Source organism: Oxyura jamaicensis, chromosome 1 (assembly GCF_011077185.1).
Source record: "Oxyura jamaicensis isolate SHBP4307 breed ruddy duck chromosome 1, BPBGC_Ojam_1.0, whole genome shotgun sequence".
NCBI lineage: Eukaryota > Metazoa > Chordata > Aves > Anseriformes > Anatidae > Oxyura > Oxyura jamaicensis.
The window spans coordinates 56,610,422-56,627,556 of NC_048893.1; the positions used below are offsets into that span (position 1 = coordinate 56,610,422).

At 40.1% G+C, this 17,135-nt stretch overlaps 1 protein-coding gene across 1 annotated transcript in view; it reads left to right on the forward strand.

Annotated features, from left to right (window-relative positions):
- Window positions 1-16,481, forward strand: part of APPL2 (adaptor protein, phosphotyrosine interacting with PH domain and leucine zipper 2) — a 37,934-nt gene extending 21,453 nt beyond the window's left edge. Inside the window, exons 8-21 of the mRNA XM_035341386.1 lie at window positions 376-522; window positions 3,400-3,482; window positions 7,387-7,545; window positions 8,735-8,923; window positions 9,250-9,292; window positions 9,371-9,427; window positions 9,544-9,632; window positions 11,287-11,439; window positions 11,544-11,596; window positions 12,427-12,601; window positions 13,255-13,291; window positions 13,423-13,563; window positions 14,270-14,317; window positions 14,952-16,481. Coding sequence (XP_035197277.1) covers window positions 376-522; window positions 3,400-3,482; window positions 7,387-7,545; window positions 8,735-8,923; window positions 9,250-9,292; window positions 9,371-9,427; window positions 9,544-9,632; window positions 11,287-11,439; window positions 11,544-11,596; window positions 12,427-12,601; window positions 13,255-13,291; window positions 13,423-13,563; window positions 14,270-14,317; window positions 14,952-15,080 — 1,503 coding nt within the window. The 3' untranslated portion in view covers window positions 15,081-16,481. The remainder of the gene's footprint in view (window positions 1-375; window positions 523-3,399; window positions 3,483-7,386; window positions 7,546-8,734; window positions 8,924-9,249; window positions 9,293-9,370; window positions 9,428-9,543; window positions 9,633-11,286; window positions 11,440-11,543; window positions 11,597-12,426; window positions 12,602-13,254; window positions 13,292-13,422; window positions 13,564-14,269; window positions 14,318-14,951) is intronic.
- The last annotated feature ends 654 nt before the right edge of the window (window positions 16,482-17,135 follow it).

A 17,135-nucleotide genomic window follows, 5' to 3' on the forward strand; every position in this document is an offset into this window, starting at 1 on the left:
TCAAAGGAAGTGCATTGCAGAACAGAATGTGATACAGCATATTGTGAATTATTCATCTCTGCTTTCTGCACTTAGAGGCTTGTGTTGTGATCTCAGCTGCAAATAAATCTCTTGCATTGGGATCAGGTCTAGAATGTTAGTTGTGGTAGTTGAGTTAGTTTATAGTCACAGGGATTGTCCAAATGATAAGTATCTTGACAGAGCAGGGCTCAAAGTTGATTTGGGTTTTGGATTTGCTTTGTTAGTTTCTCATCCTTCATTCTAATGTGGAGAAGTTCTGTAATGACTGTTGTTTAAAGATAATTTGAAAATAATCAGTAAATATATGCATATGCACCATAACTCTTTGTCAACCTCTTATCAATTTTTGTTTAGCTTAAGGCAGAAGTGGCAAAAGAAGTGGCAAATGCAAGGAGAAAGCAGCATCTTTCATCTCTGCAGTATTACTGCGCCCTGAATGCTCTGCAGTACAGGAAGAGAGTGGCAATGATGGAGCCTATGCTAGGATATACACGGGGACAGGTATGGACAGTAAAACAACTCTGTCAGTCAGACCCTTCCCAGGGAAAGTGAAACATTGTAGCTCTAGATTTTTTTTTAATTATTATTTATTTATTTTTGAGAACTGACAAATGAAAATAAAAGAAAACAAAATAACTTTATTCAGCGTGCCTAGGTTCTAACAAATTATTTTGTTTGTGGCAGATGGTGAAATGTTTAGCTATCCAGGAAAGATAGCAATGGGAAAAATATGTACTATTATCCATACATTTACATACATATGTATGCAAAATGAGCCTGGGGTTAATTCTTTTCACAGCTAAGTTATCTGTACAGCAGCATTTACTTCTAATCTTCACTCTGTGTCTGCACAAACTCTCCTATGTAGCAGTTCCCCTCCTTGCACATAATGTTCAGCATACTGATGAGGAGTGTACACGACAGGGAACAGAGCCTCCACTGGAGAACTAGAAGGACAGAACAGTAGGGTGGATTGAGCTTAAGTCTGGGAAATCCTGTTTCTAATCTTTATTCTGCCAGCAATTTGATATAGTGGCTGAACGCACATTTCTCAAATCTGTGGATTGCAGCAGTGATACTGTTAATGTGACCCTCTGGGATGTCAGGAAGATTAATAAACTAGCACTTTCACAGCACTTGATTCTCGTGACTTGCCCATTTTAAGGGTCTGTTGTGCTTCAGCATTGATGAAAGAAAGCATAAGGGAAAATGAGAATTGGGCCATGAAAATAGAAAAAATGAATGCAATGGTCCCTTTGAGATTGAAGCCTGGATCACCGTGTCAAGTGTCCTGTGTCTGTTGTAGATAATGTGTCCTATATAAAGCAGGTACTTAAAGAGAATTCAGTTGCTTTACATGGAAATTCATACTGCTTCTCTAGTGTATAATTACTTATCCTGAGAAAAAAACCTGCACCAGTTTCCCTTTTATGGAAGCCAAACAACTTCCTTGATCTGGCAAAGCCACCTTATCTCATCTCTTTATACAGGAAAGTCTCAGGTTGTCATAGGAATGACTGAGTAGCCAGAAGCCAGTTGATACTGATGCTTAAATACTGTGCCCCCCCCCCCCCTTCAGCTTTTAAAGTATGTATTTTATTTATTAATTGCTCGAAACATGTCTAATATTTCATGTTTCCAAAGGATGAGCAGGCCATAAGGAATTTTCCGAAGTCATGGCTAGTATAGAGGATTTATCCAAGTTGGACTAGATGATCTTAGAGGTCTTTTCCCAACCTGAATGACTCGGTGATTCTATTTGACTGAAAACTGACGTCAGCCTCTGTTGTGGTTTAACCCGGCTAGTAGCTAAACACCACACAGCCGTTCGCTCACCCTCCCCCCTCCCTCTCTGGGATGGGGGAGAGAAACGGGAAAGTGAAGCCTGTGGGTTGAGATAAAGGCAGTTTATTAAGATAGAAAATAATAATGATAATAATAATAATATGTACAAACAAGTGATGCACAATGCAATTGCTCACCACCCGCTGACCGATGCCCAGCCCAACCCCGAGCAGCCGGCCCCCCCAGCCCGGTTAGCCACCCCTATATATTGTTTAGCATGCCGTCAGATGGTATGGAATACCCCTTTGGCCAGTTTGGGTCAGCTGTTCTGGGTTTATCCCCTCCCAGCTTTTGCTGCACCCCCAGCCTGCCCGCTGGCAGGACAGAGCGAGGAGCTGAAAAGTCCTTGGCATAGTGTAAGCACTGCTCTGCAGCAATTAAAACATCAGCATGTTATCAGCACTCTTCTCATCCTAATCCAAAACATAGCACCCTACCAGCTACTAGGAGGAAAAATAACTGTCCTAACTGAAACCAAGACAGCCTCTAAGATAGGCAGGTCAGTCTCTCATTATTGTCAGTGGAATGTAGGGCTCTTCCCTCCTGCAGTAAATTTCTGAAATAAATAGGTGAATCATTCTTGAAGAGAATCTGTTTTCTCTCCTTTGTCTGTAAAGGGAGTCTGTGGTCAAGAACACAGTTGCAGAAATCGAAGTTACAGGCAAGAGGAATCCTGTGCCCCAAAGACAGGGGAAAGGAGTGGAATCACAAGTAAAATTGCACTAAATATCTAATAAATTGCATAACAGCAGAAAATTGTTTTGATGTTTTTGCATTTCTTTCTGGAGTAGCTCACTTTTTTTTAAAAAAAATAATAATAATTAATTGCATACACATCACTACCCGTGTCCATGATTCACAGAGCTGTCAGTAGTTCCTAACTCTGACTGCGTGCCCCACAGCCAGAAATGAAATCTAAGATAGTCTACACTGAGTGCTTTGCTTCTACTGCACGCCTGCTGAGCCATACCAGCAAAGTGGACTCTTCATCTGTTATAAAAAGTGCACTTGGCTTTAGCAGAACAAAGTCTGTAGTAAAACTGTAGTTGATGTAACCGATTGCCGTAGAGACTTCCGCTAGTGCAGCTACACCACATCATTTTCTTGTCTGACTTTGCCATAGCAGTCTATAAAATTTCCAGGTTGGACTACTAAATCTGATGCACAATTTATGTTCCAGTCCTTTTGGTAAGGTGTTACTGCATGCAGTGGCTCGTGACAGCACAGAACCAGTTCCGTACGGGGCTAGTATGGGAGGAGGCTGCCTGTTCCTTCTTAGTGGTCATTCAGCAATCCATTGGAAACGTACCTGCCAGCAGCCAATAGCTTATGTGTGTAAAGGGGTACACGAGCAGGTGGGAAGGTGCAAAAAAGAAAAATACAAGAAGTCAACACAGTTGTTTTAATCACATATTTGTTTGCCAGCCCAAAGCATCAGTCATAGTGGGTTCACCATTAACACAGCTCTGGCAATCTGTTACTTGTCTACCAGAACCAGGATGACTTCCAGTGTCCCTTATTTGTATTTTTCAGATCAACTTTTTTAAGAAAGGAGCAGAGATGTTTTCCAAAAGGATGGACAGCTTTCTTTCATCTGTTTCGGACATGGTTCAAAGGTAACGCAATACTTTTGCTTCTTTTTGTTTGTTCTTTTGAATTCTGAGCGATAGTACTGAAACCTTCAGCACGTAAAAGGCAGCGCCCATGTTTCTGCCTCAGGAGAGTGCTTCCCCATGCTTGCATTGCACTGTTGGGCATATTTTGTTAAAGTAGCAGGTGGAAAGGGAGTGTGTTTGTGCATGTAAGGGAAAGTGCTGTCAGTGCACTGCACGGTGTTTTTACAGTATAGCCAGGAACTGTGTCCTGTAAAGTGCTCAAATGCTTTCTTACACCCCAGTGTCTCTTCCTGATCTTGAAAGCATGAAATTTGGGCTTGCAATGGGTTAATAGAATTAATGTAATAAAGGTGAAGTGCATTCTGACTTCGAGGTGTTTATACTTGCTGGGTCTTCTGTAATAATAATGGATTGTTGTTGCAGTAACCTCCCAAATAAGGATTTAGGACTTGTAGTGTTTGATGTTGTAGATACACAAGGCAACTAAAACTCCTTGCCCTGGGCAATCCTCATTGCGTCTGGTATAGCCTGTATCAGACCACTGAGTTCAACGTGAATTGTTGAAGTCCCTATTTCAATAAAGCGACCCACTTTTGTGTTCCTGCTTTTGTGATTGTTTTTTCTTTGTTCCCTCTCTTCGTCCTCCTTTTTTTCTAGTGGAGATTGACATTCTCTTTATAATTAAGTCCTTGTAGATGTTATAAACTTTACATTTAAAATGTAATCATATTAGAGAGAACACTCATCGTTTATTTTAAATCAGCTGGAACGCCAGGCTGAATCCTTCGCTTTATTGCTTCATACCTTTCATATTGGAGTATATCCAAGTCATTACTTATTCTGACTCTGGTGGCATTTTAAATAATGCATGCTTGTTAATTTGAGAACAGTGTTACCAGTAATCGCCCTGTGTAGGAGATTCTTTTTCTAAATAATTCTTTATTTCCTATAGCTTCATGCTTATTTATATATCTTTTCACATTCAATTCCCAAATAAATTCCTCTACAGTCTCCATATCATTTGTACAGAGTGGAGGACAGATTTTAAACTCCCTTTAAATAGTGCCCTTTATTGAAGGTAGAGCATGCTGCTGATGTCTTACAGGCACAGTTAGGATCTCATCACTGGATTGTGGCTGTAGAATAAGCCCTTGTTGAATATCGGGTGGGTTTGCACTCTGGTCAGTGCACAATACTGAATGGAAGCAGAAGTAGGCTGCTCAGTTGGTTTGCTCAGTCTGATTTTCATGTTTTCTGTCATGCAGCAAAGCTGGAAAGTACAACTCAAGTATAAATAGTGCAGTTGTGTGATGTCTTTGGAAAACCCAAAAGAGAAGCTTGCAGAATCTTGATTGACCCTGCAGCTCAACAGTTACCAACAGAACTTGGTTTCATTATTTAAGGTTACACAGCCACTGAAAAACATGCTGCCCAATCCTCTCCTCCTTTAGGTGCTAGGGATCACAAGGCTTCAGTGAGTCAGATCTGCTTGCTAAACAGGCTAAAAGCTTTTTATTTGTCAGATTTGTTTTCATTTGGAACAACAAGCTGATGAGAGCCATTGTGCAGCTAGAAATGTCAGCAGTGATGTGGTCTTGCATCTATTCAAGCTGATTGCGAAACTGACTCTTCATATTTAAAAGTATTTTCGTTTACATAGTAAACACTGCTAACAGTGTCAAAACACATTAGAAAGGAGAAATCATCGACATATTCTCAGTAACCAATCTGTATAGCTGCCACAAACACACAGAATTTCCGAATTCTCACCTTTTCTTGCCTTTCTGTCTTGGAGAGAAGAGAAATGCACCTTAGGAAGATTCCAGTCTCATGAACCACGAAAGTGCCAGGACGGTTTTTATTTTTAAATACAATACAGGCTGTGCAGTACGCATGTGCTCCAAAAGGTTTAACCACTTGGGATGCAAGTAGGGGGTTAAAGTTGCTTAAAGCATAGGTGCCAGGGGTTAATGGCCTTCTAAGATAAGCAGTGACAAATACTGTTATGTTCTCACCTCTTGAGTTTTCCTAATAGCCTGGATGCAGTTAACAACTCCTAGAGTATGGAAAAGTTAATAAAGAAATCAAATATGTCCTGATATTGTTTCTCTGGAAGTCAAAGGACAGCTGCTGCAATATGGACCTCAAGCGGCCATCTCATCCAGTCACCTGCTGAGAGCAGGATCAGCTAGAGCCAGAGTGCTCAGTGCTGTATCCAGTCCAGTTTTAGGTATTTCTCTCTGTCACACACATACACGGTATCTTGCCACAATTTGTGTCTGCTCTCTCATGTCTATTGCTGCACGCCTTCGAGAAGGGTCTAGCTCCATCTGCTGTATGCTCTCCCATTCGGTAGTTAAGCTAGCAGCAAGAGCTCCTCATAGCCTTCATCTCATGAGGCCGAAAAGCAGTTCTCACTGCCTTTTTTCATGTTGCATGCTGTGCCCTCCTGACCACCTTGGTTGCCCTTCACTTGACTTGGTTTAACTTGATTCTGGCTTTCGTGTGCTGGAGCACCAAAACGGCACCATTTTGCAGCTTGTCATCAAGGCCCCCTGTGAACAGCAGCCCTCCACTCTAGCATAGCTATCCAGTCTTCCCAATCTGGTGACATCTTCATGCTTGCTCAAAGCGCGGCTGTTGTCCTGTTGTCCAGCTCGTATTAAAGACTGTAAACCTGTAGGCTTCAGTATCGGTCCAAAAGGAACACCGCTAATAGCTGAATGCCAGCTGGGCTTAGTATCACTGCTTACAACCCCTTAGTGTATTCTACCCTAATGTTTTCTACAAAAACAGCCATGTTTTCTACCCATCTTATAGTCCGTTTCTGCAGTTCGTATTTCACTAATTTGGCTAAAAGGATGCTATGGGAGACCATGTGAAAAGTCTTGCTGATCTCAAGGCAAACATCTTCCACTACTCTCCTCACACCCACCAAGCTAGCCACCGCATCACGGCAGGCCATCAGGGTTGGCAGGCATGATTTGTCCTTCGTAAATCTGTGCTTGCTGTTCCCAGCTGCCTTCTTAATCTTCAGGTGCTAGGAAATGGCTTCTAGGAGAATTTGCAGGAATTCCAGTGTGTTACACCATGACAGGAATAAGTTGTTGTTCTGTGAAAGCCAAGAAATACTACAGCAAAGCCTACTTTGAACTGTGCTGTTGTATTACAGCACCACTTGTGTATGTTCAGTCGTGTAGACTCATACATGCATTGCTTTGAGATGATTTCTCTCTGTCTCTCTCTCAAAAAAAAGAACTTCTCTCTTCATTCTCAACATGCCTTGTGTACTCATTTCAGGCTTACAGAATAATTCTGATCTCTGTATGCTGTTTGGGGAAAGAAGACACCTATATTCAATACAAATCAGAGGGGAAAAAAAAGCATAGCTACTGTATGAGACCTAACAGAGCAAGTTCACACACCTTCAAGCTGAGCTTTCAGAATAAAGAGCAAGGGGAAGTCTTGGCTGTGTTTTTACTACCAGCCTCCAAAGACAGCCATATTTTCCTTAAACCAGTGTTAGTATCTTCAGGGTGTATGCGTCTTGTCTCTCAGCTTCAGGTGGCATTTTCTGGGAGCAGTTCCCTATTGTATGCTGCTTCTTCCATTCTTTCCTAACTGAACTGATTTATCCAGTCCTTAGAGAAAGCCTAGGGCATGTAGTCTTATATTATATCTTATATTACATTTCCTATAAAATCTACTCTAAAAATAAATTTTATCTTTGCATTCATTACTCTCCAAACCAGTAAGAGATTTTACTCAAATGCTTTATACATTAAATTGGATTCATATTTGATCTCAGCTGGTGTATTTGTTCATGTTGGGTTACGGATGTTAGTTATAACCTGGTATAAATTGACTAATGATGGCTTTGGATTTGTTTTGTTTTGTTTTCCAGCATACAGGGAGAGTTGGATGCTGAAGCTGAAAAAATGAGGATATCCCAGCAGGACTTGATTTCAGTTAATGAGTCTGTTTACACCCCAGACTCTGATATAACTTCACCTGCTATCAATAGAAACCTCATCCAGAAGGCTGGCTACCTGAATCTTAGAAAGTAAGAAGGCTGTTCTACTTGCTCATTTCTTTAATCGCTGACTTGTTGCTACATATTTTCTTCTTAAATCGTGAAGACTCCTCCAGTAATGAAGTTTTAGACTCCTCGTTCACTGTAGTAGCTTTACCCCTCAGCTCCAAAGTATTTCTGTCATCTTTGACAATATGTTTTAGAAGTTTAAACCAAATTAGAGGCATCTGAAGCAGATTCCTGGAACACCGAAGTTTACTTCTGGATTAATTCACCTTCAGGTTCCTGTGTTCAGCTGGCTAAAAGTTAGAAGCCTATAGGGCAGGGCTCAGATTGTACGCAGTTCGTAGGGCTAATGAAAACAGAGTGTTTACAAAGAACAGCTACATTTTGTATTTAATATGGGTTTTAATTTAATATTTAAACCACCTTGTTTGCATAACTAGAAGGTTTGTGGACAATGCAAGTGCATAACTTTGAATGTATGCCATACGTAGAATTACCTCTCAGATTTTCCAAATAAAATCTTCTATCGCCTTCTACAGGAGCTATGTATATACAGCAGCAGAGTTTGGTGGCATACAGTAACCCAGCCTACGTAATTCATTAAGCTTCAGTTCATTCCTGTTTGACTAATAATCTTCTTTTCTGTTCTTTTTTTTCTTTGTATTGGATATTTATTTAATTTATAGCAGCATTCAATCCATTCAAGTGCAGGATTACAACATAATAGAAAGGACTTCGTAGCTAGGGAAAAGATGGGCTATGAGATACTATTTGCAGAAGACACTTTTTCTTATGATGGTTCTGTTTTGAAACTGCTCGTGTTGCTCATCAGCTTGAAATACTTCTTATTTTTTTAATCAATCTTACTAGTATTTCATGTCAATACTAACAATACTATTTGTTAGTAGTAGTAGTAGTTGTTAATACTCATTTCAATACTAACAATTCATTTTTTCCTTAACTAGGAGATAAAAAGATTCTCTGCAGTAACTTGGGGTGTTTAGAATTAATTTATTTCTTCAGCTTTTATTAAGGATTAGTCTCTGCTAGGAATAGGTGATGTTTTTACTTCTAAACAGACTCATCATTAAAAAGTGTTCAGGGTTGAACATAAAGTTCAGCTTTAGCACCAGGGTATGTCTGAAGTTTCGTAAGGTCATTTGGAGTCATTTCTGAATATCAACGAGTCTTTATCATTGCATCTTCTCTGTAGTAAAACAGGTCTGGTGACTACAACCTGGGAAAGACTGTATTTCTTCACTCAAGGTGGCAACTTGATGTGTCAGCCGAGGGGAGCAGTAGCTGGAGGATTGATTCAGGACCTGGACAACTGCTCTGTTATGGCTGTAGACTGTGAAGACCGAAGATACTGCTTCCAGATTACTACTCCTACGGGCAAAGCGTATGAGACAGGTTTTCTTTGAGGAGAGCTAGTCATGCCTACTCTTTCAGATGCTGTTTCGTGTAAAACATGCTTGCTGTAATAGTAAGCCTTTCTGGGTTTCCAGAAAGCTGTTTCCAAATTAAAACCATGTTGATTCCCATCCTCCCCCACAACTGCCTGAAAAGCAATGGCAGTATTTAAAGCTGCTCTAGCTGCAGCTTATTTGTGATTTTTGTTCCCTTGATGGTTAATAGAGACAAAGTTTGATGGCTTTATTGTAAGACTGGGAGCCAGACGTTCCTTCTGTCCACTCCTAGCACTGATACACTATGTTTACATTTTAGGGGTATAACTCTTCAAGCAGAAAGCAAGAAGGAATATGAAGAGGTAAAAATATTGTCTTAATGTTTCTCATTTTTGTATACAAGTGCGCTTGAAGAGCTGAGTTTCATTTTTGCCTTCTAGTGGATATGTGCCATCAACAACATCTCCAGACAGATCTATCTCACCGACAATCCAGAGGTAGGAGCTTGTTTCCATATTTCAGCCCATTCCTTCTAACTTCCTTTGCTGTTGTTCTTTACAAGACGGTACACACAACGTACATGTGTAAAAGACTTGCTGTTTTGTTTTCCTAGGCAGCTGCAATCAAGTTAAACCAGACAGCCCTACAAGCAGTGACTCCCATTACCACCTTTGGGAAAAAGCATGAAGTTCACCATTCCAGGTAAAATGCTCACTTTCATGGACTAGAGCCTGCTGTGTGCTCAGTTGTGTTCCTTTGACAGGGCAGCCGTCACCCAGGCCTGTCTGGGCCCTGGCTTTACAAGCCTTTTTTATTTCCAGCAAATTCCCCTATTTCTGATGTTCCCTACTGAAAGCCAGAAGAGATGCAAAGTGTTGAGGGTAATACTTACTGCTCCACATCACAGCTCTGAAGATGCTTGTAGGTGCCGTTGTGTTTTTGCTGTTTCTTCTGAAACAAACACAATGATTTACTTCTAACCATTTTGCAGTGAGGGAATGACTTGTAATGTAGATAATACAGCAGAGCCCCCGCTATACATTTAAATAAGTTTATTCTTGCACATCACTGCAACCAATTCCTGTCAGTCTGACACAGGATTATGCCTTGCGAGGGCTGTTAAAATAGTTGCTTTTGTTCTCTTGTGCTCATTCAGGTCAATCAGTAAAGCTTCCTGCTGCGCGCACACACCCCTCAAAATTGTTAATAATGCTCTAGTATATGCTTGTATTCAAAATCCCTATTTTGTGTGTGGTTTCTTTGTATCTGTTTTGTTAATAATCCCAGCATCTTGCCCAGTAGGAATTATTCAGACTCCACAATCAGAGTTGGCTTTCAAGCCTCGTGCTGGAATAAATTCCTACTTTCAGCAGCAATGTGATAAATAAAATAGGGCAAGTTTGTTTCACGCTGACTTCCACACAAAGAGCATTCTCTCTAAGATTTGTTTTAAAAAATTGTATATTTGTGTTCAGGTATTTACTTCTAGAAATTCAAACCTTTTCTAGATCTTCTGTCTCTCAGACCAGTGCCTTTATTATGATTTATTATCCCCTTGATGATGACTGCTTTTAGATTCCAAAGTTCCTCTGCAGGCATGGGGAATGCCAGTCAAGTGACTTTCTCACTTTGTTAGGAGGTAGAGCTGTTTCACTACGGTTAGAATTTTATACATAGAAAACTATCACCAGATATTTTACTGGGCAAAGGAACGAGCTATTTCCTTGATAACTAATCTCACAAGTCACTTTTACGTCTGTATTCAATCAACTTTGTAGAAATAGAAGATGTTGCTAGTAAAACCAGTGTACTATATGTAGTGACGTGTATAGTTATGACTTTTGGAGCTGTAGGAAGCTTACAAGTTCATGCTCTTTGAAAAAGGTGCAGGAAGAGGTCCAGCCCAGTATGTAATACTTGTTAACTTCCACCTTGTAATAAGCCCGTGGCCAAGTGAGACCTCCAAATATGTCAGGATCACCATTTACAGGCTTAGAAACAAATCCAGGCCTCTGCTGTTTGCACTGGTAACGTGTCTGTAAATACGGCCACCAGAGGGCAGGGAGGCAAACAGCAACCTATTTCCTGTCTGTCAGTCCACACAGAGTTGGTATGCAGTCAGGTTTCATATACCAATATTATTTTTTTTCCAAATAATTTTAGGTATAAAAAAAATAAAATGAAGATTTTATTAGAGTCCTCAGTAATAGGTAAATAAAAAATACTCTTATTTATGTTAAATGAATACTGGTTCAATCTACCTTTGATTATTTTAGATCTTTGGAAATCTTGTCTCCATTCCGAAGCAAAGATATAGTGTCAATGATTGAAACTTTTTTGTCCATTTTCACTTTAGCCAGAATGTAAGGAATACAGAAAATGATAAAACAACGCCCAACGAATCAGCTGGTGCTCAAGACTCGACACAACTCATTGCTCTTGGAACACCGATTCAGTTTGATATTGTACTGCCTGCCACGGAATTCCTGGACCAGAACAGAAGTGGCAGGTACGGTCAGAGACAGCGGTTGATCACTTCGAGTGATTTCAGAGGAGAATATTAGGTATTACAGCACTTGGATGTGGTGACCAGATTTTATTCTTATTTCACAGGCGTGCAAACCCATTTGGGGAATCCGAAGACAGCAGCAAAAATGAGGAAGAAGGTCAGTGCTGCATTTTTCCAGATAAAATTAGTCATGATCTTAGGCACAATACAGCTGTCAGCCTATCCAGTGTCTCTTAGTGAAAGACCTGAAATCACGGAGCAGCAGTAACAACCTACAGCACAGCTGAAGCTAGTTATGTTCAGAAGCCTGTCTTTTAAATACCACTGCCTATGAAGACAAACAGCAACACAGACACATCTCTTTTAGCCCTTGAGCAGTCACATTCAGCAGAGCTTATCCTGCTTTACCTTGCTCACCACTAAGCATAAAGGGAGATGGATCAAATGACATTTTTTTCACATAATGACTACATAATTATAAATAGGCTACCTAATTCTAAATAAGAGAGTTGTGGTGATAGTCAATAAGCAGAGAAGGATTTAATGAAAACCTCATTGGAACTACCTGCAGTGTGGTTAGAAGGTCAGAAAATCAAAGCAAGGAGCATACAAAGTTTAAATAATTAGTTTGTTGGCAGCTAAGGCTTATGCAAAACCATCAATTTATCACAGTTTGTGTGTTGTGGTCCTTCCACCTGATAGCAAGATAAGCAAAGTGAATTTTAGTGGCTAATCAAACAATTCATAAAGGACCAGTTGCAGTTTTTAAAGCTTCTGAGCAGCTGTGGTTCTTTTTTCCTGCTTGCTGCCAGTTCAGGCAGTTCAAAACTGGGTCAGAGTGATGCCTGGCTCATAGAAGGAAGCCATCACCCACAGTCACCACCCACGAGTTTACTGTTGAATAAAAAAAATAATTCCATTGGTATTTTCCAGCTACTGGCATATCAGAGTGGCACAGAGAAAGCTTTCATGCCTTTTATCTTCCAGATTCACTCTTGCAGCAGATGTTCGTAGTTCGGTTTTTAGGATCTATGGCTGTCCAGTCAGATGACACAAGTGAGGTGATTTATGAAGCTATGAGACAAGTGTTAGCTGCTCGTGCCATTCATAACATCTTCCGTATGACTGAATCCCATCTCATGGTCACCAGCAAGAACTTGAGGTACTGTAAAATCTTCGTGGCTTATCCCTTGTCAATATTCTGTTCTCCTCATGCAACTTGTGATTAGTACTTTTTGCTTTTCCAAGGAAGGCACCTTTCAAGGGAGCCAGATCCCAAGATTCACTTTACTTAGCGAAAAACCCTCCTGACTTCTTGTAAGAACATCCTACCAAAATTTAATAGGATGCGTTGGGTTTCTAAGACCCTACAACTACTCAGGAAAAGAGGCAAAAAGAAAAACGCACTGAAAGATTCTCTTACCTCCTATGCAGTAACAGTAAGAGGCATCGCTCTGTCCTGTTGTCAGTATTGTTGGTGTAGAATATGGTTATACAAGACGTCCACTTTAGCTGGATTGCATTTTAGTACAGACACATATGGCGTTAGCTCATGCAGGCAGAATACTTACCAACTTAGTGATTCAGGAAGATGTGGCCAACCTGTAAAGCAGCTGAGAATCAGGGTCTAGAGTTGAGTTTTGCCATTGACTGACTTGAAGTCATGACTAAGGCAGTTGATTATGTGTGAGTGTTTTCTCATCTGTAAAACTGATTCAATGGTTGCCTTACTATTATTATAAAGCACCTTGAAATTACTGCTAGGAATCATTCTGAAAGCATTTACTCTCTTTTTTTCCCTACACACAATTGCAGGTTAATAGATCCTCAAACTCAAGTTACACGAATAAGTGTAAGTAACTTTGTTTTGAATCTGTTTTTTTTTTTTTACCATAGCATTGAATACTTAGTCATATGAACCTTAGCTCTTGACCATGCTAACTACATGCTGATTTAAAAAAGACTTTTATTATAATTTTCCAGTTTGAACTTGCCACTGTGACACAGTTTGCTGCTCATCAGGATAACAGGAGACTGATTGGTTTTGTGGTCCATCTCAGTGAGACTCCGGGAGAAGAATCCATGAGCGCATACGTTTTTGAGAGCAACACAGAAGGAGAAAAGGTTTGCGTGATGTTTATTAATATACTTTATTTAGAAAGCAGGTCCTAGGCTTCTTGGCTTACACATCTGGGAAACTGTACTACAGAGGAGAGAGTAACGAGATTTCTTAGTAGGTAAACATGCAGTGGCCTATGTCTAAAAAGGCCCCAATCTGTTTTATGTGCTGCTGCACTGGCTATAAGAAGGAAAGGGTGTGATTCTTAATACAAACACTAAGAGATATGGAAAAGCATGTCTGCATCTAGCTGAGACCAAAAAAATGAATTTATCGGTGATATTGAGACAAAATACAGCTAGAAAGCTCTCACCAAAAAGGCAGCCATACTGTGTTAACAGCAGTGCGGTGCTCGTTGTCTGTCTTGTAATAAGAGACTTCTACATAAGGAAGATGTTGGAGAATTTTTCTCTTAAACAACATCTGAGGTGTACTGGAGGAGATTCCTAGGTTTGGAAATAGTTTAAATTTCACACAGAGAAAAAAAAATGAGTACAAAGATAAACTTCAGTTCATCTCTAAGAGCTTTGAAATAAGACTGCTTTATTTTTATGTAGTTAATACAATGAGTTGGTTTTCTACCTCTCCTTTTACACCTGTATTTAAAACTAAGTTTGCATCAACGCTTCTGTGTTATAGTCCTGATGAAGCAGCAAAACCCGTAACAAAGCAAAAAAAAAACCTGATATCTACATGCATTTCTCTTTCTAGATTTGTTATGCCATTAGCTTGGGAAAAGAAATCATTGAGGCACAGAAGGTAAGTTTGTTTGATTCCCCATAAATGTCTGTCTTTTCTGCTTTTGGTGACACCGTCCAGGTATCTCTCCTGTACATAAGAAAAAAGCACTCCCTACTCGTAATGACGAAGTTTTGCAGGCATTTGAAAACAGTCTCTAGGGTAGCTCATAACTGCCAACTTAGTTTGACTGTAGTAGCTTGATTTGAGATAGAACTTGCCACCCTAAATCATATTCAGAACTATACAAATCCAGGTGTTCATGTTTGTAAGGAAGTTGTGGACAAAGTGTGGAAAAAAAAGTTGTTTGGATGAAGTACGAATTGTACCCGTTACTATTTCATTTCTAGAAACTTGTATTCCTTTCTGCCCTAGGAGAAAAAAAGAAATCTCATGAAGACTTTCCACTTAAGTATTGTGTAGGAGCATTTATATGAATTGACGTTACATCTTTATATACATTTTTGATGCTGTGATTTCAGAACAAATTGTGGGAATGAGCTTTTAGTCATAGTCGATAAGCATAAATATAACAACTTACCCAAACAGTTAAGGTATTGTCCTTCTCTTTCTCAGCAATATAAAGAGCAATAAAAGTTTAAAATAAAGACCCATTTTTACATACCGTTGACCTCTTTTTTTTATTTCTCTTCAGGACCCAGAAGCATTAGCTCAGCTAATGAAGTCTGTGCCATTAACAAATGATGGGAAGTTCATGCTTCTGAACGATCAGTCAGAAGAGGATGGAACCACACATGAAGAAGGGGAAGAATCAGAAGCATAAAAACTCTCGACCTTTCCTACCTCCTGTCTGGGAGCAGGAAGAGCGGGGAGTCTTCGCCAGAAGCTCAGTTTTTAAATCATCTGTGCACACTCAAGGCCAGCTTCCGTCATCCTGCTAGAGAGAATGCGGTGTCTTTGCAGTGGAGTCTCCTGGCTTTACAGCGAAACAAAAGCAGAACCTGGGCCTTGGGGAATTTTTGCATTTGTGAATGTGTAGTGTAGAGGGGGTCAGGGAAGCTGACAATCCTAGGAGATGTTTCAGCATTAGCCCTTTGCTGCTGGCAGTTCAGACAGCAGAACTGTCAGCCACAAAGGGTTAATGTTACTTCTGCAGATTAACAGTGAGAAGCCTTCATTTCTGCTGAAATTAGTACAAGTTGTCAGCTCCTTTAAAAAAACCATCAGGCCTCAAACTTCCTACCATAGTCAGTTTTTATAGTTTGCATGATTCTGTGCATCTGAATGAAGGTTAAAAATGCACTATTTACTTTATTTTCAGATGAAGTTATTTTTAGTCTAGTTTAAGTGTAACAAGATTTATCTTTTGTGCTAGTCTATTTACAGAACAATTTGTTAAACACTAAATTTTTCCTATTAATATAATCTATTTTTATATTGCATCTGGAATAAGCTTACAAAACAAATCCAAGTGCCTACTCTTACCTTTATGGGGACCGCACTCACATTCCGTAATTAAATAATGGACATACTGCACCTCCTCCATTTATTACTCTAAATACCACTGACATGCAAACATCAGAAGTAGTCAGCAAGTGGGGCACGTTAGCTGTGTGCAGTTTTTCTATGGTTAGGTTTCTTAAGTTGCCAGAGACAACTTGTAAGACAACTAAGTACTTTTTATAGAGTTCTTTGTATTTTTAACATTGTGGTGACGTACAACATTGCAGAATCTACCAGCAATCTTCAATTTTAAGAAGCTGAGCAATAGTTTCACAGTGCATTCCTGAAATTAAATGCTATATACCTTGGCTAATAAGTTTAGATTTTTTTCCCCTCCAGTTTAACCTGAAAACATGAGAAGCTGCATTTTGCAAGAACAAACAAAAATAAATAGGAGTTTGGGGGGGGGGGGGGGGGGGTAGAGGCAGGAGGGCATCCGTATGTGGCACTGTTTATATTAATCAAGATACGGTAACTGGACCAAATAGCTGAATGTTCTTCAACTGAATTTAACTCTTCTCAAGCACTTAATAGGAAACTAGGTTTTCTGTAAGCAATATGTGCTACAGCATCTGAAAGATTACAGTTTGCAAGTGTTTGACATGGAATAAATTCGTTTAGTTGTTTGTTGAATGTTTGTAAGAACCATGGAAGACAACTGTTAGTAACTGACACAAACACTTCTTCTTAAATAAAAGTTGAAGCTGTCATATTAAAAAAATTGAAAGTGAAGTGCTGTTACTGAAGACACTGAGAATGAGGTTCTGAAAATTACATTTATTAACAGTTTTATGTACATTAGGTACTCTACTCACAAACCAGACTGAGGTAACAAAATACCCTTTTGTACAATGAGTTAGGAAACACTGTTACATTTGGTCCTTTGTACCTGAGAAGCTGAAGACAGCTGTTGTTGATGGACATCAGGTGGAAACTCAAATTTACTTCTGATTAGGACCTCTGGAACCTACCCTTCAAGCAAAGCTGAACATACACCAGCACTTTGCTTCCCAGGGAAGCACAGACCACTTGGGTGCTGCTGGGGCCATCGCTCAGCACTGCTGGTCAGTGACAAATGCCTTTTGACCTGGGGGCTGAAAGGCAACGAGGGCATCAGCTGCGCTCTGCTTCCCCTACCTGGTAGCACAAGGAGGAAAGGCAAGGTAGCCCCGTGGCTTCTGGCATAAAAGGACACAGCACCATATCAGAAGCAGGTTTCAAGACCTCTGGAGGAGCTGCTGCCACCACCTCCACCTACAACAGCCTCGTCACAAGACGAAGCGCAGGAGGGCAGCGGTGGCAGCTGCCTTCTCAGGGAGGTAGACTGGCCTTCAGCCTGTTCTGCCCCTGACTTGAAGGAGAAAGAAAACTAGAG